At 43.8% G+C, this 24,574-nt stretch overlaps 1 protein-coding gene across 1 annotated transcript in view; it reads right to left on the bottom strand.

Moving 5' to 3' along the window:
* Positions 1-208: 208 nt before the first annotated feature.
* The window catches only part of c22h8orf34 (chromosome 22 C8orf34 homolog), a 58,275-nt gene continuing 33,909 nt past the window's right edge, over positions 209-24,574 (bottom strand). The window contains exons 8-15 of the mRNA XM_078291458.1: positions 22,344-22,479; positions 18,105-18,190; positions 17,894-17,967; positions 10,104-10,230; positions 5,972-6,462; positions 4,285-4,381; positions 1,496-1,534; positions 209-633 (exon numbers count right to left, since the gene is read on the bottom strand). Of these exons, the coding sequence (XP_078147584.1) occupies positions 626-633; positions 1,496-1,534; positions 4,285-4,381; positions 5,972-6,462; positions 10,104-10,230; positions 17,894-17,967; positions 18,105-18,190; positions 22,344-22,479 (1,058 nt within the window). The 3' untranslated portion in view covers positions 209-625. The remainder of the gene's footprint in view (positions 634-1,495; positions 1,535-4,284; positions 4,382-5,971; positions 6,463-10,103; positions 10,231-17,893; positions 17,968-18,104; positions 18,191-22,343; positions 22,480-24,574) is intronic.

Below are 24,574 nucleotides of genomic sequence, written 5' to 3'. Positions count from 1 at the left end.
TGGTTCTTTTAATGGGCCAAGAGACAGAGTCATTTCAATTTTGAATTCCAGACTTCTCTTTGAGGGTTTGCATGTCAAAAATGAAAATAAGTACAGAAGGAAACCGGGTCAAAGGTGAGACACTGTTGAGATCGAAAACAGAAATTAAGGAGGAAATATGCACCAAATCATTTTAATTAGTATTACGGCATTCCTTGTAGTCCCTCCACAACTGTTATTTGCTATTTCAAAAACACTACGTCTGGACAGTGCATATCAAGAAACTGCTTCTAAACATACAACATTCACGCTGTGTTGCCCTCACAATGTGAATATGCAATAGGCCTAGAAAACTGGTTTGTCAACAACAAAATGCATCTTTTTTCTTGACTCCACAAGGAAGTTCAATAGCATGCTGAAGAGCAAACAAAAATAATTGTTATATTCCATACTCTGAAGTAATACTTTCACATTATATCATACAGTTACAGTACATCGTCTATGAAATATCAGCATCTGTGAAAAAAGTATACAATCTCTTTTTTATTCATATGAATTATAAAAATAATTGTCTCTGTACACATATTCAAAATGTCCAGTGGTTTGCATAATTGTTTGATTGGATCAGTGTCTCTGGTCTTCGTCACTATAGGCCTGTAAAAAATGAAGCACAAAGACAAAAACATCAGTCTCCTAGAAACCAGAATCAGACACATTCAACCGCTAATAAGAATAATAACTGGGGCAATTACTATAAAACAGGCCTTTAATATCTGAACATGTCATAGATAAACACGAGGTGGAAAATGAGGCCTGGTGCTGCCTGACGGAGCTTCCAAGGGCCATATTTCATGCTATGAATTTTGGGAGAAGAGTGATTGGGGTGACTTCAGCAGTCGGCTTTGGGTTTGGTTGCCATGGCAGCGCCCTGGCCTCTCTGATAGCCAAGCAGCAGCCGGCTGCTCTCAGATCTCACTCCAGACTGGCACACTGACACTGGGAACTGTGGGCACCTCCAGAGCCACAAGAAGGAGAACCGCAGACAACCTCAAACCAGACAGACTTTCTCCTTCCCCCAAATGTTGACGCTGAGAGTTGACGCTGTCTGCTGCATGTAAACTCAGAGCCCAAGTGACTTAATGGAACTGGGCAACCGGGTTCCTCCCTCCCTGCATGGCCGCCCTCCACCAATCACATTTCAGAGCCACTATGCCCTCCATTTAGCACCGTGAGGGTAATTGAATGGACCATAAATGAAGGTGGAGGCTTGTAAGTCACCCATTGGTGGTTATTTGGGTAACATGCTGCGGCTCTGCAAATGAGGTCATTGACAGACATTGAGGCTCTCTCAAAATAAAGCATTAGCTTACAGTACCAAAGCAGAGCCATACACACACCGATGAGAAACATACGTTGTCGGTTGCCGGGGACCCAGATGATACAGCAGATCATACGGTGAGTCTACTGTTATCGCTTGGTTTCAGGCTGAGAGACGGTTAACTGTTCAGATTCTCACCTGAAAACACAGATCTCTTGTTGGCATCTCGCGCTCCACCTGTAAAAGAATTAGGACAGAAAACACTCCCATCAGTCTGCTGTGTCATGTAAGGCTGCATGATGACTCCTGAGCAATGTCTGTGGCCTACATTGAACACCAAGTGTAAATATTCAAATATCACATGTAAACAGAGCAAATCCAAAGTATTACCATCCTGAGTTTTTTTCCTCCAAAATATAAATTTTTCACCATTTTTTAAGGACTGTGAAATGTGTTTATGCAGAACAAGTCAACATGTCCACCATGTAAAACATGATGCAGTAGGATTTTTGTCAATATTGTGCACATATATATGCATATCAATAATACCAACTACTACTGAACACTTTACATATTTAATCTTGACAGGTGTATAATGTAATGTACGGACTTAATTCCATTCTACATTTCTCTGTTTGATTCATTAACGGGCTGAGTGTGTTAGCCACAGACATGAATGACTAAGGGGTTAGGAGTGAGGAAAAGGACAGACTTCTTTTCATCTGCATTGTGGTATGTGTGGTTATCCCATTGTGGAAGTTTGTAGAATAACAGGAAATAGCTATGGATTTTTTTTTTTTTTCCCCATTATGTAGCTCTCACCATAGACTTGGCGCCAGCTCAGACACATGCACTGGCATGGAGCTGGGAAGCACTGCACTAATGAAGTGAGTCCCATATTCAATCACACACACATACACACACATGCACACAGACTCAAACACACATGAGCACAGCACACCATATTATGGACAAATATATCTATACCAGGGCCCGAAATGCCCTTGTAAGTTTTTAAATTGGCTGTGAAATTAAAATTAAGCAGGCAAAAAATAAGTCGGAGCACTCTTTTTTGCATTTCACCCTGTTCACAAATTCATTGAGTTATCATATACTCACACATGAATGAGACTACTGTCCCTTGTGGGCCACCGTAGGTGATTAGTAGGAGTCTATGGGTGATTCTTTCCAGTGGGTGAGAAAAATGGAGCGTTGTTGATCAGAAAACAACTGAGTACACAGCCTGAACCAGTAGAAAATGTCTCTGTTTGTTACTCTGTTTATGTGCTGGTATGATATGATTTAAAATAAATCAAATGTTAGTGGTACAAATTGAGAGTTTATTTGTCAATATGCAATGCAACGTCATTATTTCATAGTTCAGCAAGGACCGAAATCCCCGAAATCCCGAAATCCCCCCAAAAATCTGATAAATGGGGCAAAAAATGCCCTGAAAAAATGTTAATTCCTTACCCTGATCCACACACACACACACACACACACACACACACACACACACACACACACACACACACACGCAAACCAGATTCAGTCAGCAGCCCTGTGGGCCCTCTCGCACGCCAATAAGTGCTTTGTCACGTCTTGCGGCTGTTGGGTCTCTTTTTCTCTGTCACTCTCTCCCCTGTCTCCCAGCCACCTCTAATCCAATGTGCAGCTCATATCCTTTCTCAACACGTCATCGCCATTGCCAAGGCCTAACGCAGGCCCCCAGGGGCTATTAGGAAAATATATCCATTCATTTTGCAAGATATTCATTTGGCAAAACAACTACCCTCAAGAGGAACTTGTCACGAACGGTTATATTTCCATTTGACAACCTTTTTGCCTGCTTAATGTTTTGTTTGACTGGAATTCTTGTTTCATGAGCTCCATAAAAGTTGTCTCTCTGATTCCCACATGCACTTGATTTTCTGTGTGAGTGTGATTAGCTGATGCTGGATTTTTGTTTACTGAGAAAATAGGGCTACATTAATTTGAGAACATTTTGTTTCTGACTTAATGGCATAAATCGTTCTTGGCTTGATTCATAAATTAACTGCAGATCTAGTAGGTTTTTTTTTCAGTCACACAGTAGGCCTTACGACTAACTGTTCTGAAAAAATGTGTAAAGTAATGCTTGTGGAAGTTAGTTTTCATTTATTCCAGCTACAATATCAGCTTCTAGAAACATCTTTGAGGATGAGAGAGATACAGAATTCTCACCATAAATGTTAAGAGAGCATGAACTTGATGCTTTGTTAGTAGTCCTCAGTGAATTGAGAACTACTCTTAGTTTCATCTTGGCAAGCCTCGGTGTATCAGCCCATACTACCAAATTCATTCACGTGATTTATGGACTGGAACCTTCAAGGAGGTCTGATCTAATTCTGTCATGTTCAAAGCCAGAGCAATGTGCTGTACTGCGTTCTAGCCAGACCATTATTATGATTGGATTTACGACTTTAAACCGAGAGCCGTTCATGTCTATCGACCAGATCTTAATGGAGATTAATCTATTAAATGATGCCAGGAAAGGAAATCTTAGACAACAACGTATTCCACCTCTGAACCTCGCAGGATATCCCCCAACTGTGGAATACGGAAAGTTTCATGCCTCGGCCCTCATGGCCCGTCACAGAATTTTGCAGGGAATACTTACGCATTAATCTCTGCTTTTTAATAGAACTATTGCCATTTGAACGCATTAGTCACTCACATCGGAGAAATGACGTTAATGAAATGAACTTCGCAAACTTACAAAAAGAAAGTGACTGTGGGAAGCTAAAGGCATTAACGGGGCAATTTGTCAGACTTGGGAACTGTGGATTCAAATGAAAGGCGTTGAGAAAGAGCTGAACTATGAACTTTTGCTCGCTCAAAAAAAAAGGAGTGTGTGTGAATGGGATATGATAAACAAAGGAATGGAGAGTTGAAAAGAGAAAAGGAACAAAAAGCAGGAGAAAGGAAGAGCGAGAGAGGTCACTCACTCTTGTCCTGTTCAGGAGGCTCCAGGATGTCACTCTCTGTGTCACTAGGGATATGCCAAGGCTGTCTGATGGCCTGTAACTGCTGGTAAAACTCATCCTGAAATGGGACAGGAGGGGAGGAGAGGGGAGGAGAGGAGAGGAGAGGAGAGGAGAGGAGAGGAGAGGAGAGGAGAGGAGAGGAGAGGAGAGGAGAGGAGAGAAGGGAAGGATTATTGGGTTAATTCATGCTCTGCGTGGATAACAGAAAGAGGAAAAGAGAGACGGAAGCGCAGGTTAGGGGAAAAAAAAATTCTGTCTCAATCAGTCTGTCTGTTTACTTATCCGTCTGTTCATCCATCTAGATATATATATACATGTCTTCTTCCAGGGCTTATAGAGAATGAAAGGAAAACATCTGGAAATATGTATTCAGTCCAGCTGCAAGATGTCATTTAGCAACTTTAGATTCTGGAATGTCCAAACAGAAAATCAAATCTAAACTAATTTCAAAACATCTTGGCGGCGAAACAGAGACATTCCCTCTTACTCCTGTTAAATCCTCTAATGGTATTACATGGAAAGTTGCGATGACCCCATGAAAAAGAGCAGCAGGTCGAAAAAGTGAATTGCACAAAACTCTCATTGGCACACATGCATGTCAGACCCAATAGTGCTACAGCTGTTTTTATTTTCTTTTATACCAAGTACACCTCTGAGTATAGTCCTCGGGGCAAACCTTTAATGAATAAATTGCCCCATGCTCCCTGCGAAAGGCTTTTATGTGTTCTTATTTTTCAGTGCTAAAAGGTGATGGAGGCTCCGGTTCTCCAAAGCAAGGCGAAACCATCGAGCAGTTCAGGGATGAGTAGTTGCGCAAGAAAGGGAAGAGGAAGAAAACCAGCCTTTACATCCCTTCTTTCCTGTACATCCAGTATTTTTAATAGGTTCAGGATTCCCTCACTCTCTAACCAGGCCTCCTTTAGTGGCTTCAGCCCTTGTACACGGGACCAGGTGGCCTCAATAAAAGCTGAATCGGCGCTGTGGTGTTTTTGATAATCTCACCAGGCGTCAACCGACGTAGCTGTCAAAGGAATACAGAGGGATTGCGAAATTCCTGCCCACCATTAATAAAGCCCTCAAAAAAATGGTTTCGTATTTAACGGTGCTGCCGTGAAGTAGACCATGAAAGGAGCTTGAGAGAGAAATCCCATTGAAAATTCTCCTTTTAAGCCAGACACATTTTTCCACAGTGAAATGACATCCTACTGTATAGACCTCCACCACTCTGCGCTAAACCCCACACGATGGACGCGCGTGTGTGTGTGTGTGTGTGTGTGTGTATGGGTATGCACGTCTTACTCTCAATCTCCCTGTGTAAAGGCTCTCATGTTCTACAGCCAACTTTACTTGGCCCGGCTCGGCCTATTTGACACTCACCACACGATTTCACTCTCACCAAACTAACACGTTACAATAAAGCTGGGGTGATTTTCAAGCTCATGACCCAAGGTTTATGACCATTTCACCCCATGTTTTACACACTGTTTGAACAGTTGTCCTATTCCATTGCTAGATGATCCTTACATGGACTAAATAGATAAACTACAATATCTACAAAATATATGGATACATAATAGGCTTCTGGACAATGAGTTAAAAAAAGATAATTAGGTGTTAATAAGGTAAATCTTTTAGTTTGGGGTCTTACCTCGGACAGGTAGGCCCGTAGGCTGGCACCCAGGCTGTCTGTGGTACTTAGCCCAGGAGGGGTGAGCAGCGGTCGGGGGCGAGTGGGCTGACATGTGGGCGTCACCGGGCGGCTCCGCGACCTCCTGAACGTCACCTCCTTATGAGACCCAGGGGTCACGGCAGAGCGCGTCAACAAGCTATTGGGGGTCAGGGGCCTGCTGGGGGTTCTGGGGGTTTGAGTCCTGCTCCCGGGGTTGCTGGGAGATTGAGTCCGACCCATGACCAGGGAGGTGGGCTTGGGGCTGAGCAGGGGGAGGCCCACGGCGCCGGGCTTGGCTGAGAGGCCGCTGGCTGGAGACTGAGGCCTGGAGAGCTGGCTGGGCAGAGGCAGGGTGTTGGGGAGCGTCCTGTGGAACAGAGGCGTGAGCAGCAGACTACTGTGGGGATTGTTGGGGCTCCTGTTGGTCATTTTCCCTGCTTCTGCCAGCTTGGCCAGGTCCTTCTCAACCTCTGGAGGAAAAAAAACAGCACAGAGGGAGACAATCCAAGTCAACATCCAGCTCTTAGACTTAGAACTTAATAGTCAACAGATGCAGTTTCCAAAAGAGTGAGTTACTATTGCTTCCTAACTTAAACCTTTCTCCTATCTTAATCACACATTCAAATGAGAATGTTTCAATTGAGTTTAAATTACTGTATGCCGCTATTCCTATAATATATATGCGCTATATGGCTCCCAGACAACTCTTAAGCCTAGAACTGGACTAAAAGATAAAAGTCGAAAGAGACATTACGCAGGCTCTGCTCTGAAGTTAGTATACATCCTATAAGACAGATGATTCACAGACTTCATTCAAGACTAAAGTGGGTGAGACTGTTTTTATTTAATCCTTCTTCTGGGCAATGATGACAATATTTATAGACCCTGTAAATTGTGGTGAATCCTGCTTCCTCTGTCAGAAAAGGTTCCAAGTTGATATTAGCACAGTCTGGTATTTTTTTTTTTTTCCTGTTCCTGAGAAAAACACATTTGTTTGCACCATTGGTAGTCTCAAAAACATTTCTGTTTGTGAGAGAAGTGATGCAGCCAACTCCTGTGATCAACATCTGGGTCACTTTTTCCATGTTTTTATACTTTTTTTTCAGGATCTTGGCAATTGGGATTCAACAAACCAGCCTGGGAGTTATCATTTGAGAGGGATAATTTCAGAAATGACTCACCAGAAGTGACTTTTCCTGGACAACTGTATACGTGTGACGTTAAATAAATAACAAATACAAGCATGACAAGTATTTCACAAACCTTGACTTCCTCGTTTTTTGAGCAAATCGTGCTTTCTCCAAAACAAACAACATTTTTCCACACAAAAATGTGAAACACATGCTCCTCTTCGCAGATCACTATCCATTAAGTATGCAAAGCAGAAAACTTCTGCAATACTACTCTAAATGCAGCTTTGGGACATGAATCAGCTTGCTTGAAAACTATTCCAGGCTGTTTTGTACGCCGTCCTTCCAGGACCGAATGCATTTAATTCGTTGACATGCATAATTAGATTGCTGTTTCTGTGCTTAATCAGCTCTGATTGTGGGGAGGTCAACCTTTACAGTGAGATACAATGCAGAGCACATACAGCACGTGTTCAATAACCTGCATGTGTACTGCGTGACATTGTGTCTGTGTTGTTTTAACCTTAATGCACTCTACATGTGTTACTTCTCTAAATCAGCAGAGAAGGGGGAAATGAAGGTCCAGGCTACAGCGAGGACTTTCTTGGTCCGATTCTGACTTAACTCTGTGGGGTGTTGGGGCATTTCATGACGTCAGCTTGTGGCAGGACTGCAGTATGTAACATGACAAATGCCTTGTTATTAGGTTGCTAGGTTGTATACACAGCTAGATGGTGACCAAACCCCCACTTACCCTGAGAGATACGCATCTCTGCGTGGGTGCTGTGACGAAAGTAAAATAAATACTATACACAGCAAGGATACTGGTATAAACTCAGCTTCCATTTATGATGATTTCCCGGTTGAAGCCCTTACCCACCCACACCAATCCTACCATAACCATCATGACCGGTGTTTTTATTACATCGTAAACAGGATATGCTGATTAATAATCTGATATCTTAGTCTTATTTACAGATGTAATGATAAACAGCACATTTTTGGTTTGAAAATCACTCTCCTTTCCGTAAATGCTGGCTCCAGTCATGATTTTTATTGTAAACCAGTCGCTGCCCCCAACTTCCTTGCATTAATGAGTATCCTATGACAACCAGCTGCATCGAGAGATTTCTGTGCAGTTGACTGTGTTCAACACAGAAATTACTGTAGGCCATCTCACAGATGCTGATACAAAATGACAGCTTTTGAAAATCAAAGAAGTGGCATCAAAATCCATATGGTATGAAGCTTTGATAAGTTTTGATCCAATCGTTCAGTAGTAACAGGAAGAAAGAGGAGGGGGAGAGAAAATGAGAGAGAGAGAGAGAGAAAAGAAGACAAGAAGAAACAGATCTAATCTATTATACAGTCTTTGATCAAGCAGCAATTGCACTTGGTGAGAGAGTACAGGGCCACAGCACGCTATACAACCATTCACAACTCATGCAATCTTTATTGGGTCCATCCTCTGAAAATAAATGAAATTGCTAACGACTCGTCTCTTGTCTGGACTACATCTGCAGTCCTAGAAAAATAAGACACACCGCCTGAGTAACTTAAAATAGTCGTCCTGTGATCAGACTTAAATGAAATAGAACTAAGAGACTGGCCACAAACTACACAGTCCAACCCAGGTGAAACTTTATTTTGACAATGGACTCATTTGTGACATTCACATAACCACATTTTAATTAAATCAATGGCATCTTTCGGTAACACATTCACTTACCAGTAATTTCTGCGTCTATTATGAAATAATGTAGATTCATTTTATCACAAAAGGCGGACAAAGAGAAATTGCCCAACCACATAATTGGGGTAAGAAGATGAGATGAAAAGAGAGGCCCTGGCTCCAAACATGGAAAGTATTAGCAGCTAATAAAGGCATGAAAGAGCCAAATTAGCTTGTTCAACAGCCTCATTTAACCGCCTGGCGGGAGCCCTCTGCCTGAATATTCAGTAACTCAGCGTAAAACAACTAGAAATCAATGCCATCTGAGGACTTCTTTAGTGCCCCTAAGCACCAGTATGCTGTTGTGGTCTCTCTGCACTGCGAGGCAGCCAGAGTATTCAGTGCCAATGTGCAGATGAGCTGAGAAGACCTTAACAGCTGGGACCGCTGTTGGGGTGACATTAATAGGTTCACTAAGTGGGGCCAATATGCTTCACATAACTGTGGAATGTGAAGGCGTGTACGAGGCCTTGACACACAATGGTGCAGTCCAACGAAGTGGGAGGACACGCGTAAACAAACAAGTGGGTGACACATGAACGGCGAACGGCGACATTCCCTTTGGTCTCCGCTCCAGGCTTTGATCTGGTTCATAAATTAATACATACTTGATCATCATGACAATAAAGGCAGTTTCTGAGTCACCCAGACGTCACATATATCAAAGAGAAGAGATGAGACTTGAAGTACTCAGGAATAGTGACTCCAAAACGTCACACAAATCCTCTGTTGTCACACACAGTCAGTTTCCAGCACGCTTCAGACTTCACACACTTAAAAATGACTCAGCAGAGCTGGAGTTATTAGACTGATTGAAGTTGTCAGAGCTGGAGTCATTAGATGAATTCCTGGCATGCAGTAATTATTTTAATTAGTTCTTCTATTTAGTCCCAACACATTTTAGCAGGAAGATCAGTTTTTAATTAACCAAAAAACTCCTCTGGCCTAAAACAGTATATTCCCTGGCTAGACTCTCCCCTCTCCTCCCCCCATATCTACTCCTCCAACCCCTCTCTATTAAGTCGTAGTTCAAAGTGTGTGTGTGTGTGTGTGTGTGTGTGTGCGCGTGTGTGCGTGCGTGCATGCATGCGTGTGTGTGTGTGTGTGTGTGCATGTTTGCATATGTGCAGACTACGTTTGTATTCCAAAGCAAGTTTTTGATCTGGGTTACCCACACTATTCATCATTAAAGCCACAATACACACACACACACACGCACACACACACACAAACACAAAGCACTGCCTACCAGCAAGGTGTTTGCCCATGTTCTCCAGCTCTTTAGAAAAGAGGGAGTCGCCCAGTAGCAGGCCTGTCTGCCCGATGGAGCTCCCTCCTCTCACAGCCTTCAGATCAGCCTCCCAGACAGGCTGACGCTAGTTAGCAAGGAGAATAAAAAAAGAGAGAAAGTCACATTAGAAGAAAGACTTGGGTTAATCCTTTATATAATTTCCAGTTATTGCTGAAAATATCTGAGCCATATCTGCTGGAAAAAAAGAGGCAATTATTATTTTTATGGGCTTTAGAAAAACATTAGAAACCACAGCAAGTGTAGATGAAAGCGTGCAGCATGGAGCGCACTCTGTTTAGTGAATGCAGGGCAGTAGACTGTCAGTAGTGGTGGACGACATTTTTGTATAACTATCAATAAATCTATAGGAGTTCTGCACACTAGTCTGCTGGCAGAGAGCCTGACAGCAGCAGATCCTGCACCAGCAGTTAATGAACAATAAATCAGCCATCTTACATAGTTTCTTAAGCGCCGACTATATTGTTATGATACAAAAATAAAGACGATCATATGCCATGAAAAGACAAGGGGTTCTGTGAAGGCAGGGGGGATCACTAATGGTTGCTAGTTTGGGCTACTTTGCTCTACCTATTCCTAGCCTAGTACATTATTTGGAAAGGGACCCATTAGAAAGACTGGGGTTGCCAAGTCCTGTAATGGCAGTACGCCTAATCCCCCTATTTATCCCTTTGATGGCACACAAGTGGACAGATGATCTGTTAAGCCAATGGACCAAGTATGCATGAGCCTCTAGTGCAGGTGAGAAATAAAATCCGCCCGCTGTAATCCCACCTCCTGTAATGTTGGTTTACACTAGATTAGTTATGATACCTCTGATGCCAACAATTACATCATCTGATGTGCTTAGCACCTACTGACAGACAGGCTGACATGACTTGACAAAGTGCTGACACAGGCGAAAGACATTTTAAAGCTGAGAACCGATGATAGACGTATAGTCTTCCAACAACATTTAAAGACAAACCGGGGATATAACAGTCTACTCGTTTTTAGAGCTCTGGGATTCCAAGTGGTCTGAAAAACACGTTTCCAAAGAGGGGGTATGGTGAAAAACAACTGAACTGAACAACTGGCTACCCACGAATAAATGGTGGAACGTGATTCCCAGGGTCTGTGGACTTGGTCTTGGTGCCTGTCAGTGACATGAGGCGCTTTGTGGCAGTTGACCACAACACCACAACCCATCCTTAATTACAGCCCTCATAAAGCAGCAAGGCGGGTGAAACATTACAAATAATGCCCCCCCCCCCCCAACTTTATTTCTTTCTCTATGGTGGTATCCCCCCGATCCAACAGCATGACATCATTCTTGTCCTCTCTCTCTCCTCTCGGCTCTGAGAACATAGCAAACAGATCTCTAGCTTAAGTTTCTCAAATGCATTTTTTGTTGTACTGTAAGTCATTACTCTAAGGACAAGCATTGGACCATGTTGATTCATTTAAATCACTTCTCAAGACACACATTTTTAGAGAAGCATATAATTTATGATTGTATTTTTAGTTTTAAGTCTAATTGAACTGTTGCTTATGCTGTTTTTTAATGCTGCTTCAATGCTGTATTTGTGCTGTAAAGTGCTTTGAGTTATTGAGAAAGCGCTATATATAAATAAAATGTAATATTATTATTATTATTATTCAGGCCTTACTGCTACAGTTGGAGCACCAAGTACAAGTCCTGCTTTCACCTTTGTTGTATTATAGGTTCACTGGGTAAAAACTGTACAGTCACGGTGCTTTAAGTAAACCCAGCCTTGTTACACACAGCTCTGTCCATATGGACTTTCTCTTATCAGAGAGGTCTACAGTGAACCATCTGCACTGCTCCAGCCCTCCAGCTCCTCCGTCCAGAGAGCGCGGCCCATACCATAATCAAGACCATATATCCTGGAGACTACACACTGGAGGCGAAGGGCCCGCGGTGATACACTCCTGTGGCCAGACACACAGACAGGATATACCGCGTCTGCAAGCAATCCAGCTCTCCAGATAACATCCAAAAATAAACAGACATTACAATCAAAATATGACTGTTGTTGAATAAATGGTTGTTTTCGATTAGGAGGACGACGCTCTCTGTTGAGAGAGATGTGGACTGGTTTTCATCAGCTGTCTCAGCCTGGGACTGCAGACTAGTAGAATCAGTTTTGCCTTTAAGTTCATTCAGATCAATATTATCAAGACTCCAACATGCTTGGTGCATATGGGACTTGAATGTCCTTTTCAGGTGCCATTGTCCTCGATGGGAACATATGATGACCATGTGCTTAAGAATTTGGTGCAGTTCTTAAGACACAGACATAATTGTTTTTGCCAGTTCTTCACAAGTGACCTGGAACACTTCAACATACAGGACATTGCACAGTATTGTTTGTACCTATTATACCTGTACAAATTTCACACACAAAACAGCAAGGCCCTATAGAATACCTCATCTCTCTCATATCCAATGACAAGATGAATTGGACTTGATTACAGTTTTGCTGGCGAGACAGAATGAATGGATGAAAAGAGATTGTCCCTGCACTGTGGCTTGAAGCAGCCATTGTCCTTATCAGAAATGATCTATGACATGAATCCAAATGAGGCAAACTGTTTGCTTTCCCTTTGTTTGGGACGCTTGGATGAAAGTGTTTTAATCTACGCAGAAGAAGAGATGAGAAGGAAGGCCTTTTCATCTCCCAAATAAAGAGCTGTTCTAATTTTGCAATGACTTATGAGGATACTAATGTCAGTGGCACAAAACCCAAGTTGTATAATCCCCCTCCCACTACGACGAAACCAAAAGACCATCTGACAAAAAAAGAAACGGGAAAAAACCCTTTGGTGATGCTTCTGCCCAACTAACAAACATAGATCTTGTTTCTTGCGAAATTGAATCCATGTTGAGAGCGAACAAGACAGAGAGAGAGAGAGAGGATAGGCGTCCAGAGTTAAATTTTTTACAGCATCCATGTGTGCAGCTATGCGTGTGTGGTCAACAGTAATAGCCACCACAAACTGGGGTTCGCTCCAACTTTGCCCTCCGCACAACAAGAACTGTTAGGGCTGAACGCATACAGTCGCAGACCCCAAACACGGTCGGGCGCACATCATTTCAGACTTTTACCTGGGCAATTTGTCACATGCGCTATGGAAAAAGTGTGTGGCATCTACTCGCGCTATATGGTTAGCTTTGCATGTCTCCTGCTACAGCTGTTACAGGGGGATGTGATCTCTTTTCGACTCCTGTCCTGCCATATGCCCATGACAGCCAGGGGGGCCGCCCTTGCACTAGGAAGTAACACACACCACAATACAGACCGCTATTACTTTGGTCACACAAGGCCCCGGGCCAGGCCCTGAAAACCATTTGAAAGGATCCTCAATGGTTGCTGTCATGACATGGGGATGGATGGAATGGGAGAGAGAGAGAGAGAGAGAGGGAGAGAGAGAGAGAGAGAGAGAGAGGGAGAGAGAGAATGTGGAATGTGATGCCCAAGTATTTTCTATTTACATGTCTTTGATCGTTTTGACACTATGGTAAAAACAGCTATTTGCTATTCATGTGACGGACAGTTCCCTTCACATCTGACGTGCGCTTCCTTCTTGTGTTGTGCAAAGCAGCGCTCTGTAACCAATATGCTGTTGAGAACCATGTGTGTATGCAGGTTTTCATTCCGACTAAACACCGCAGCAGCTGATTTCACTGATCAGCACACCTTCAACCGCAGAGGCCACTGGTGTGAAACGATTTTGTTGTCTAAACTATTTTGAAGTGTGTTTTGTTAAAACATTGCGTACAATGTTAGACAAGCCTTATGTACACTATGCTCCGGCGCTGGGATTAAAACGTCTTTGGTGATTTCTGCAGAGGATGCAAACAATAAGAAAAAGCTGTTCAGTGTCTAGATCTTCTATCCCATGGCATATCATCAAGTTTACCCAGCAGATAACTGTAACAAATTCTATGGAATAAAAATCAAGAGATATGTTTTCCAAATGACAGATTCAGCTGTTCTACCTCTTTCTATCTAGCGTAGCCATGGGAGGATACGGGATATGAGGTGCAACACTCGACTTTTAATGAGTTCCTGTTGTCTTGGCACACAGCAGAATCACCTAATGGACTTTATGGACTGTACACAGGCTCCCAGGATCACCGGCCCAACCGCTGAGTCAGCACAGCCAAAAGCAAACAGGATATTGACAATAACACAATTAGACCCTGATTCAGGCTTTCCTCCTGAGACAGACCAAAGACAGGTCTGATGACATACTGTCTATGCCTCAGACACACAAGAACAACTAACAACGGCAGCGTAGCGGCAATAGCTCATCGTTTTGTGTCAGAAAAAATGATGAAAAACTACCAGGGGGGAAATGAGAGAGATGTTTGGAGGGAGTTGGAAAGTTCAATCAGAGAGTAATCAAGTCACCAAATGTTTTGCATGCAATTCACTGACAGAGTAACAGTTACCGTATAGTGTGATGGCCAAGCATGCAGAGAGCGGGTGTCGAATAGCAGATAGATTGGAATTATTATCTTAAAGGTAAACACAGGCTACAGTTCAAAGAGTTCGCATCAACTATCGAGTGGGAGTGAGCGTTGTTCTACACAAACTTACAAGCAACCAACAGGCCTTTTCTCTTCAAACTGGATTAGCTGCTATATTTAACAGAGCTCTCAAAATCACTGCGCCACAACAAAAATGTCTGGTTTCTTGGGTTCAAGGAAGATGATTTGCTTGTGTTTGTTTGAGGCTTTGCAATGAGTTTTTGCAAAATTTTAAAAGGACATTAGTTTACATATTTTACATGTAACACTAGTCTGATCTGGTCTGTTGCATGCAAGGGTATGCTTAGACGCACATGCTTATTGGGTGCTTGGGACGGAGCACTTCTGTGCGTCTGTGAGGATGTACACACAGGATTTGCCCCAATAAGACGTAAATAGCACTGAGACTGAACGTGCGATTGTGTGTATATTTACCGTTGCTCTATGCCACTCTAATAATGCTAGTGCACTTGTTTAGTCATGGTATCTCTGCAGCACTCCCAATAAAGATGGCACATTGGTCAGCTTTAAGTGCAACTGGGACCCTAGAAATTATAGAGCAACTGGTAGAGAGAATAGAAGGTATCTGCTTGAGAGACAAAAGAAACTAAAACCACCAGCCCTTACAAGTTCTTTCAAGATTTAAAATGGTTAGGATTGCATCTGGTAATGAGCATCACAACACAGGTCACAGTGTATAAAGAAAAATCCAAGTAATTTTATGTTGAAAATGAATAAGCCTTCCAGCACATAAGTCTTTCAGCAAAGCTGTTCTTCAAGCTCACTTATTGTATTAAGACAATCATTTAGGGCACAGTGCACAGATGCCACATTAAAGAAAACCACTAATATGAAAAGTCTGGAAATCCTAAAGAGACAAACCTTAGCAGGAGTAAAACGGCTCTAGGGCTCCCTATGCTCTAAATCATGGAGATCTGCTCTGAAGATAATCATGCATGCATAACTGTGGAGGTGTGGGAGCATACTGAGAGAGGGTTGGTGCCAATAGAAAAGGGCCCCTGCCATACAGCATATCCGCTGAAACCCAGCCAAAATCCCCTGGAAATATAAATAAACCATCACAACGGTGCTGCCTTGTATCATACATATGGCATTGCATCACTCTAATTATCTAATTTCTACCATAAAAATGAACAGTTTCCCCCTGACAGACTTTATGATGGCCACACCCACACAAGGGCTAGAAGAATTTGATTAAAACATATCATTTAACGCTTACAAAGGAAACTGTAGAGGAATTTGTTGGGGAATTGCTCTGGCTATTGCTTTAGGAAAGTATCTGTCTTTATTGGGCAATTATCACCTAAAGGAGGCGGTAGCGGCAGGGGGCTTGTCGAACTAATGATAACCATTAACAGTGTTTACTTTCCAACATCCCCAAACTTTTACTGCCCAAAGCAGGGCAATCTACAATACAAGGCATTCTTCACTTACAGTATGGACAACTACACACTATGAAATGCCCTATTGAGAAAGAACAACTTTCAAACCTAGAACAGGTTCCATGCATCCTCTCTCTAACACCAATAACAAGTGCAGTAACAAGTAAAGAAACAACTTATTTAATTTTGACCCTTTCCTACCCAATACAAAGAGCATTTATGTTCTAATTTATTATGAGATATAAGTGATGATACGGCAAGTACAGCAGCAGATACAGAATTATATCAGTAAATAAAAGAATGGAAATAGAGTCTGGCACGGCGGCTGAGTTATATCTCATACTGTATGACTTCAACCATTGTTTGTCCAAAGAAGTGACTCATAAAGCATTACATTTTGTTTTCCATGCCATTTAGAGTCTCTGGTCCACAAGCCCCTGAAGGACCAGTTAAACTAACAAGCTATTAGGGAAACAAATTGCATTAGTCTTTCAAAGAGGGCCAAACACATGCAATTAAAGAGAAAACAACCACATTAGCTACAGTAGGTGACAGAAGACGTTCACACTTGCCGTTTCCATATGGGACACATTAGTACCTTGCTCTTTAGCGCGCCAGACAGGGCTCAACCTATAGAGCTGTAATGTAGGGGAGCGATAGAGCGCTTAGGTCCCTGGTAAAAGCAGCCACAGACTAAGGAGCCCCTGTAGCTGTGAAAGTCAGTGGTAAATAAAACAGGGAAATCAGATCTAGCTGGAAGCTCCATTATTCAGCTCAAATCAGTGAAAAATGTCTGTATTGGCATCAAATGTCAGCTTCAAACAGCCAGTTTGACACATATTTCATTTGGAACATTTGAATCAAATATGTGTCAAACAGCCAGTTTGACACATATTTCATTTGGAACATTTGAATCAAATATGTGTCAAACAGCCAGTTTGCCAAACTATGAAAATGAGAAAAATAGAGCCAGTTTAATTCCATATACTGTACAGTTTGTCTCATTTCTAGATGCTAGAGCATTTGGCCTAATCCATTGAACTTCCGACTACAGGCTTTGATTCAACAGGGCCTACAGTCTCTAAAAGTCTGCTCCCAGTTAGTCTGGAGCCGCTCTGCATCTGCTGCACACACGGAGCAATGCCTCGGCTCCAAACTCCTTTCTTTCCGTAAAAAAGCAGTAAAAAAAGCCTTTCCCAACACTTAGTTTGGGTAATTATAAAAAGGTATCGGCTTTTTTTGGGGGGTAATTATACAAAGGTACCGGCGTCTTGGCCGACTGCTTTATTAACAGCATGTGAGTGTCTGCCAGTGTCTGAGTCTGTGGTGTGTGCAGCAGTCGGCCTCTATAGATTTCTTCCCCATAGCATGTGAAGCTATCACGCCATCCAGCCATAGAACAAAAGAGTGTATACTCCTATAACCCAGAACTATTTGGCTCGATTGTATCAAACTTCTAAATTAGCCTGAATTGTAATTGTGCCACTAGATATTCTTTTCATTTCTCCTTTTCAGATTGCACACAAGTGCCCCGAGAGGACAGCAAAGTGATACAGGGAGATCTCTAATTAGGGGTATCACTTGTTCAGCACTATCAACTGTTGTGTAAGCTGAAATGCCTGCGTAAAGATGGATCAGTTGTGCTTGGGTCTTGTCCTAATAACAAGATGCTTGAGGTGGTTTTAGCTCTCTCTCTGACAATAGAGGCTGCGGAGGAGAGAGCGACGTGGTAATTGATGGGAGTAAAGTGATCTTGATTGTTTGGTGATGGATGCAGGGAGGACACTTACAGCGCCTGACACTTGAGACGCAGCCTCACATTCCTGGCCCCGTCCCACTAGTGTGTCCACCCCGGGCAATGGACCTGCTCCAGACAACACATAAACACACACACACACACACACACACACAGAGAGGGAGAGAGAGAGAGAGAGTAGAAAATGAGAACACAAAAACATAGAAAGAGGTAAGAATGAACCGTTTTGAATTTGTGTAACTCACAGGAGATGTCAGGTACGGCTTGCTCTGCGATGTGAGGCCTGTGCTCCTCTTCAGCTCTGGTATCTGACAGACTGTCCCCCTGCAACCTAGAGACAACACATAACACACACTGTACGTTAGCAACGCAACTACACAACCACGGCAGTGTTGTTGGCAATGGAGGGCACTTAAATAATCTCTGAAATCGGCATTTTTCCACCACACTGTAATGCATATTTGGAAACTCAATGTCAGATCATGAAAAGACAGTAAATCTCTATCAGTCTGAGGTGATGAGACAAAGAGGAAGTGTTCAGTGGGTTTATAATCTCTACTTCAGCCAATAGGGGCATTGACATCTGGGATGGTACCGAGGCAGGGAGAACATAGGGGACAGCTTATGAGCAGAAACCCTATCTCTTCATCACAGCTTCTCATCCCTCTGAAATGAAATCTGAAATGGGCCTTCCTTGAGTGTATTGCGTTCATATGAAACCAAAGTAATACACTTACAGACATATGGTCTGTGCATGGATCATTCCTTTCAGCAGCAACTACCCTCTGCTTACTGAAAAAGCAAAAATGAAAAATTGGCACGCAGATTCTGTTTCCCCCTTAAATCATACAGTTGCTGTTCTTTATCATAATATGTTCCAAGCCCCTATAGCCTTTTCAAAGCTATCAGTTTGGAGTGAAATGGGAGCGGGTCTGAGAGATTTGGCTGTCTCCTTAAGGTCCTAAAAGATTTAATGTTCTCTCAGATAGGAAAGTATACTGTGGGTGAAAGACAAACAGCTATCGGAATGCTTTTTCAGTGGGAACGCTAACTACCATTCTGTGCTCCGTCCTGTGGTCCACTGAGATAAATAGGTTACACGTGGCTTTTCGCTGCATCTCTGCAAACTAATTCACACACAGCAACGACAGAATGCTGTAAATGCACGGCATTTATTTTTCTACAGCATATATTTAACGACTGTAAATCATACCGCATATTATATGTAATTACACACTACTTTAGCTCCAAATTCTTTCACTGCATGCTATTTCCATGTCATCAGCACGACCATTAGCTGAAGACAAAAGAAAGCAATCCATAGGCTTTTATGGTGTGGCTGCATTCCGCCACAGCCGCAGGGCTCTTGATTTTTACCTCTGTGACGACTCTAAAAACAGAATACAGCTTTTCAAACTATATTCGATTTCTCCCCCACCACCCCCCTCTCTGTCTCTCTCTCTTTATAAGACCATTAAAAAGTCCCAGAGATGACTATCACCAGCCCTTCCCATTCTCTGAATGAAAGCTGCTCATAGCCACAAGTCCTGACTACCATTCCCTCAGTGCATTCCAGATATGAAAACAATTAATTTAATGAGAACTACAAGCCCCACAGAGGTCTGCGGAGATCTATCCATTTCCTAGGACTGCACCACCAACTTCTCCGGACTGCGTCGAGGATCTGGGATGCGTTTGCACACAGGAGGTTTTGCGGCAGGAGCAAATAGCCATAAAAGGGACTGATCGAGTGTATGAAGGAGGTGGGCGAAGGCTGGTGTAACCGCAGCTATAGCCCCAGAGACAGGGACATGCCCACAACACACAGGCCACACTGCACTTTACACTTCAACCCACCAGCAGAGAGCCAGAGGAAGCAGCCTGTTTCCTGACCTGCCACTGCTGGTTAGGAGCCACACACAGGCTGACTGGACCGGAGAGGCCGGGCGGTGGAGATGTGGACATTGTCTGGACGGAAAGGAGGGGCAGGACAATGGCCGAGGAAGTGACAAGGCTGGGATCAATTTCACTTTCAGGTCAATCAGTTCAAACTGGAAAGTGATACTGCTATACAGTGGTTAATCATAAAGAACTGACTTTCAGTTATTTCATTCAAGATAATATATATGAATCTTTTCAAGAAAAAGGTTTTACAATTTTTGGATTTTAAAGAATACACATTTTCTGAACTGGTTGAATTAAAAGTGAACTGACCCCAATCCTGCTGTCTAAAATGGCCCAATCTTACTACAGACAGTGTGTTTTCGTCAATGTGATGTAACTGTACTGCTGAAGTCCATGTTGTCACATCAGTTAATCAAAATCATTTAGTTTACGTGACTCTTGCCTCGTTTTAATGGCCTGTAACAGAGCAGGCGGATCTTGAACACACCTCAGCCTGAGTAGTGGCACACAGGATTTAATAACTTTCAGGAATGCTGCTGGAAATTAATAAACGCCCTGTAAGGAGGAACAGGGAGTTGTCGCCTTCACGCTGTGGGTGTGAAAGTGAGCGTCACCTGCTCCTTGGCTTTGGGTGGTACATGGCGAGTACTGTGGCTCAGTCTCATTTGACTGCCTAGACAACTAGAGAGAGTGAATACAGTGTACGTGCTTTGGAACAAGAGTCCCAGGACATCACTGACCCATGAGAATTCACATGCAGAAGAAAAGGAGATGAATCCTGGTGTGTTTGCCTGAGGGGTGACGGGTATGTGAGGAATGCTTGTCCAACTTTTGGCAGTGTCCACAGGTCCAGGCAGGGCCAAGCAACCTGCTAAAGCCCTCTACCATTGTTGTGAGAGTCATATGATATTAGAAAGAATCCCCTTGATCTTTTGGGATCTTAATTTTACACCCCAACTCTATGGTGACTATAACAAAAATTAAACTTTGAGCCTAACACTCACAAAGACACAGACAGAGAAAATGTGGGTGCAAGGTCACATCTGTACAGTAGTACTGTCTGCACATGGGCGAACATGCAGATGGGACCAACTGTGCCTCATATGCTGGTCTTCTGAGAAGTAGGTTTAAGGGTTGGCCCCATAGTGGGCCAGGTTTGATAGGTGTTTCTGGGAATCCCATCAAGGTCGAGTGTTAAAGCACACGGCGTGAAGCCTTTGTCAGGGTCGCCCTTCTCCATACTGCTCCCTGACCTCTGCCTTTACTACCTTCTGTTCACAGGAGCACTCCTCCCTCACAAACCACCGTGTGCGTGTGTATGTATGCGAGGGCATGCATACACACGTTTGTATGCGTGCGTGCGTGCATGCATGTCTGTGTGCGTGCATGCATGCGATTCTGCGCAGCTCCTGATTTTAGAGTTCCGCGTCTCCAGAATAGCGCACAAGGCATACCATGTGTGCAACACTTTTCCAGCTTAGCGATCTGTTTATGGCCCTTCCACTCACCAAAAATGAGTATGAAAGACCAGGGCTCCTTCGCCAGTAAAACTTGGGAAGGATTTGGTGGTCAGGTTAAAGAGGACGAAGCAGGAATTTGGCCTCAACCAGAGAGAGAAAGACAGAGAGGGAGAACAGATGTCTGACATTTCAGTCAAGAGACACTCGGCGCACGAGCCAAAACTCACTCCAGATACAGATGCGGCTCTGCTCCGCCACTGATCCGACCGGGGGCCGCAGCGATAAGCCGGAGATATAAACTATTCACCTTAAACATCCCGTTGATAAACGCCCAACTAAAACCCTAGCGATACCATTCATCCTCCTGCAAGACCTCGGAAACCATCTAGCTGCATGTGCGTAGAACCAAACCGATAAGCAGCATGAATGAACGAAGAGTAAGAAACAAACAAATTCCAAACCCCAAACAGAGGAGGCCATGCAGGCAGACGTGTGCCTGGCGTCTCACCGGCCAGATACCCGTTTATCTGTCCCTGGCATCAAGGGAGAGTCCTGCCCACACCTGCCTGTGGTATCACACCCAACATCCAGAAATGCGAGCGCTGCACTGATGCTGCGGATCAGGTGAACAGGAAACGTGTCGGAAGAGAAAAGGAGCGATAAAGAAAGAGAAAAAGAGTGATAATGGAGACGGGTATCAGCGCCGGGGCTGCTTTGTGAAAACAAGCAACACCGGAATGCACTTAAGACATGATACGATTCTCTGTTCTTGATCTTAAGGTATGTACGTCTTCCCGATGAACAGGGACACAGATGCAGAGGGAGCAAGGAGAGTGAGTGTGTGTGTGTGTGTGTGTGTGTGTGGGGGGGGGGGTCATGGATGGGGATGAGAACAAAGTGGATGATGGAAAGAAAAAAAAAAGGGCTACTATTTTACCATAGCTAGGCTTTCTTTGAATTCCAATCTTTCTAAACCTGATATACATAAGCCTGATAAACGCTGGGGCAGCTCTTTGGGCACTGACACATACACATCCAATATCTTCTCTACCGGGCACCAGGCATGAGAAGGTGAAAAGCCGGTGCTTGGCGGCGAGCAGAGCAGGCGGTAGCATTTACCTGGCACACCTAGAGCAGATGTTGAGCGTAACCTTGGCCTGCGGCTCAACCTGATAGGAGCTGCGTCCCTGGCTGAACTTACTGCCGGACGGAGCCAGGCCCGTCACGCCCTCCATCCGCAGGTCGTCCAGATCCTCTGAGAGACACACAGGCAGAAGAGAGCGAAGGGTGAAAGGAAGAAACAGAGGAGCGGGGAGAGAGAAAGAAAGGGGACAGTCATTAATCACACCCTAGTCTCTGCTTTGTCAACATCAGCGCCAGCGATGACAGCCAGCTCGGAGCCAAAAGAGCAAGCATGCACATCACAGTAAATAAACATGCTCAGCCCAGCCCCTGCTGCTGTGCTCTCTCTCTCACACACACACACACACACACACGCAAAGACAAAGACACACAAACATATAGAACAAACAAAAAAAAAGACATTGTTGCGCATCAACAACGCACAACTGTTTGTTCTAAGGAGAGATGTCAGGAAGTTGGTGACAGCAGCACATCGTGACAGCAGAGGAGCAGGAAGGGGACGCTAACAAGCCGGGGACGAAAGGGACAAAGAACAATGAAGTCGGCGAGGAAAAAGGAGCGGGGAGAGAGAGTGGAGAGCTGGACCGATGGATTCGTCTGATCTCTCCCTGTGTCCTCAAGAGCACAAATTCTGTCTTAGCACACACACACACACACACACACACACACACACACCCTCTTCCCTCTGACTCTCTAAAGAAGTCCATATGTACGAGACACGCCAGTATCCGTATCCTAACCTCTTACTCTCTGTTTCTCTGCCGCACTACTAGCCACTTGTGCACGCACGCATGCACGCACGCATGCACACACACACACACACACACACACACACAGAGCTAACAGGTGCAGAAGGAACGGTAGGAAGACAACCTGGAAACCATCTGTAGCCTACCCTACCTTTCCATCTTTGCCATCCCTCTCCTTTTCTCTATCTCTTTCTTAGATAAACGTCTCTTTTGCTCATTCTGCATCTCCTTAAAATACAGCTGTTCTCCACTGAGAGAGAGATAAAACGCTCTCCACACGCAACAGTTCTTCTTAGGTCCAATGTCTGGCCCCGATCCAAGGCTAAACAGGACTCTATGATCAGGTATCGTATCACAGAATCGAATTTTCAGCTTGAAGGCGCAGTAAACGACACGCGTTCCTTTAACAGAGACGCAGCAATAGCGTGATAGCAAAAAAGAAAGCATAAATCACGCCAATAACAAGGGGCCATGAGTTTTATGAAAGAACAGCACTGAAGTAGAATAATATGAGTCAATGTTTTCTGTTGCAAAGCACAGAGCAGTAACGGTTCGTTAAATATAGCCGAGGATCAAAGGCGGGAGTCTGAATCAGCCAGAAAGTTTTGGTTTTGAGTACATCCTCAAGAGATAAAACATATTGCAGCACTTTATGTGTTATGAGAATGAATCGTGGATGTCTGGACTCTCTCACTTGGTTAAGTGAGGTGGTCAAGCTTTCTAAAAACATGCTGAATTACAGAACATTTTGACCGGTCACACACACCATAACAATATTTGTCCTATTCTTCCCATCACACCAGAGGAATTTAAGAACTTGACGCCAATGAGAGGGTCACTTTCAGGACACGTTTTCTCACCTCTCGCCGCCATTGTTTCTGCACATGCACATATGTGGCTGTGTATGTGTGTGCCTAGTCACACGAAACCAACATTGATACTTTTCTCCTCCAGATCGCATTACCCAGTCCCTGGTTTGGAGGAGAAAAAACAGGCCTCACACCTTGAAAGAAGAGAATGCATGACTAATCACCGGGATTAGAGGTGAGACACTCGTTCATGAGAACTCTCTCCCTCCATCCATCAGCGTGGCACGGGGCCACAGTCTCTCACCTGTCTCCCCTCTCCAACCCTCTCCTTCGGGTGTCAGGCAATCGTTCTGATGCAAGGATATACGCAGTAACCCACCCTGCCAGAAAACGCAATGCTCCAATCCACTCCGCTGATACGTGACTGAAACACATGACTCTGCTTAGCATAGCTGTTCAGGGTAATTGATTCTTAGCTCAGTTTTTCCACAACCGGCTAATAAAACCAGAATGATTAGCAAATGCACATGCAGTCACGGCTTTCTCACGTTATGATCATTGACATCAATCATGCCACTCACATAGACTCTGGGCTGGGCAGCAGTGTGAGGAGGAGTATTGTTTGGGTGTGTGGAGAAGGACAGTTACA

The sequence above is a fragment of the Centroberyx gerrardi genome, chromosome 22 (genome assembly GCF_048128805.1).
Source record: "Centroberyx gerrardi isolate f3 chromosome 22, fCenGer3.hap1.cur.20231027, whole genome shotgun sequence".
Classification (NCBI taxonomy): domain Eukaryota; kingdom Metazoa; phylum Chordata; class Actinopteri; order Beryciformes; family Berycidae; genus Centroberyx; species Centroberyx gerrardi.
This window is presented reverse-complemented; position numbering and strand designations above follow the sequence as displayed.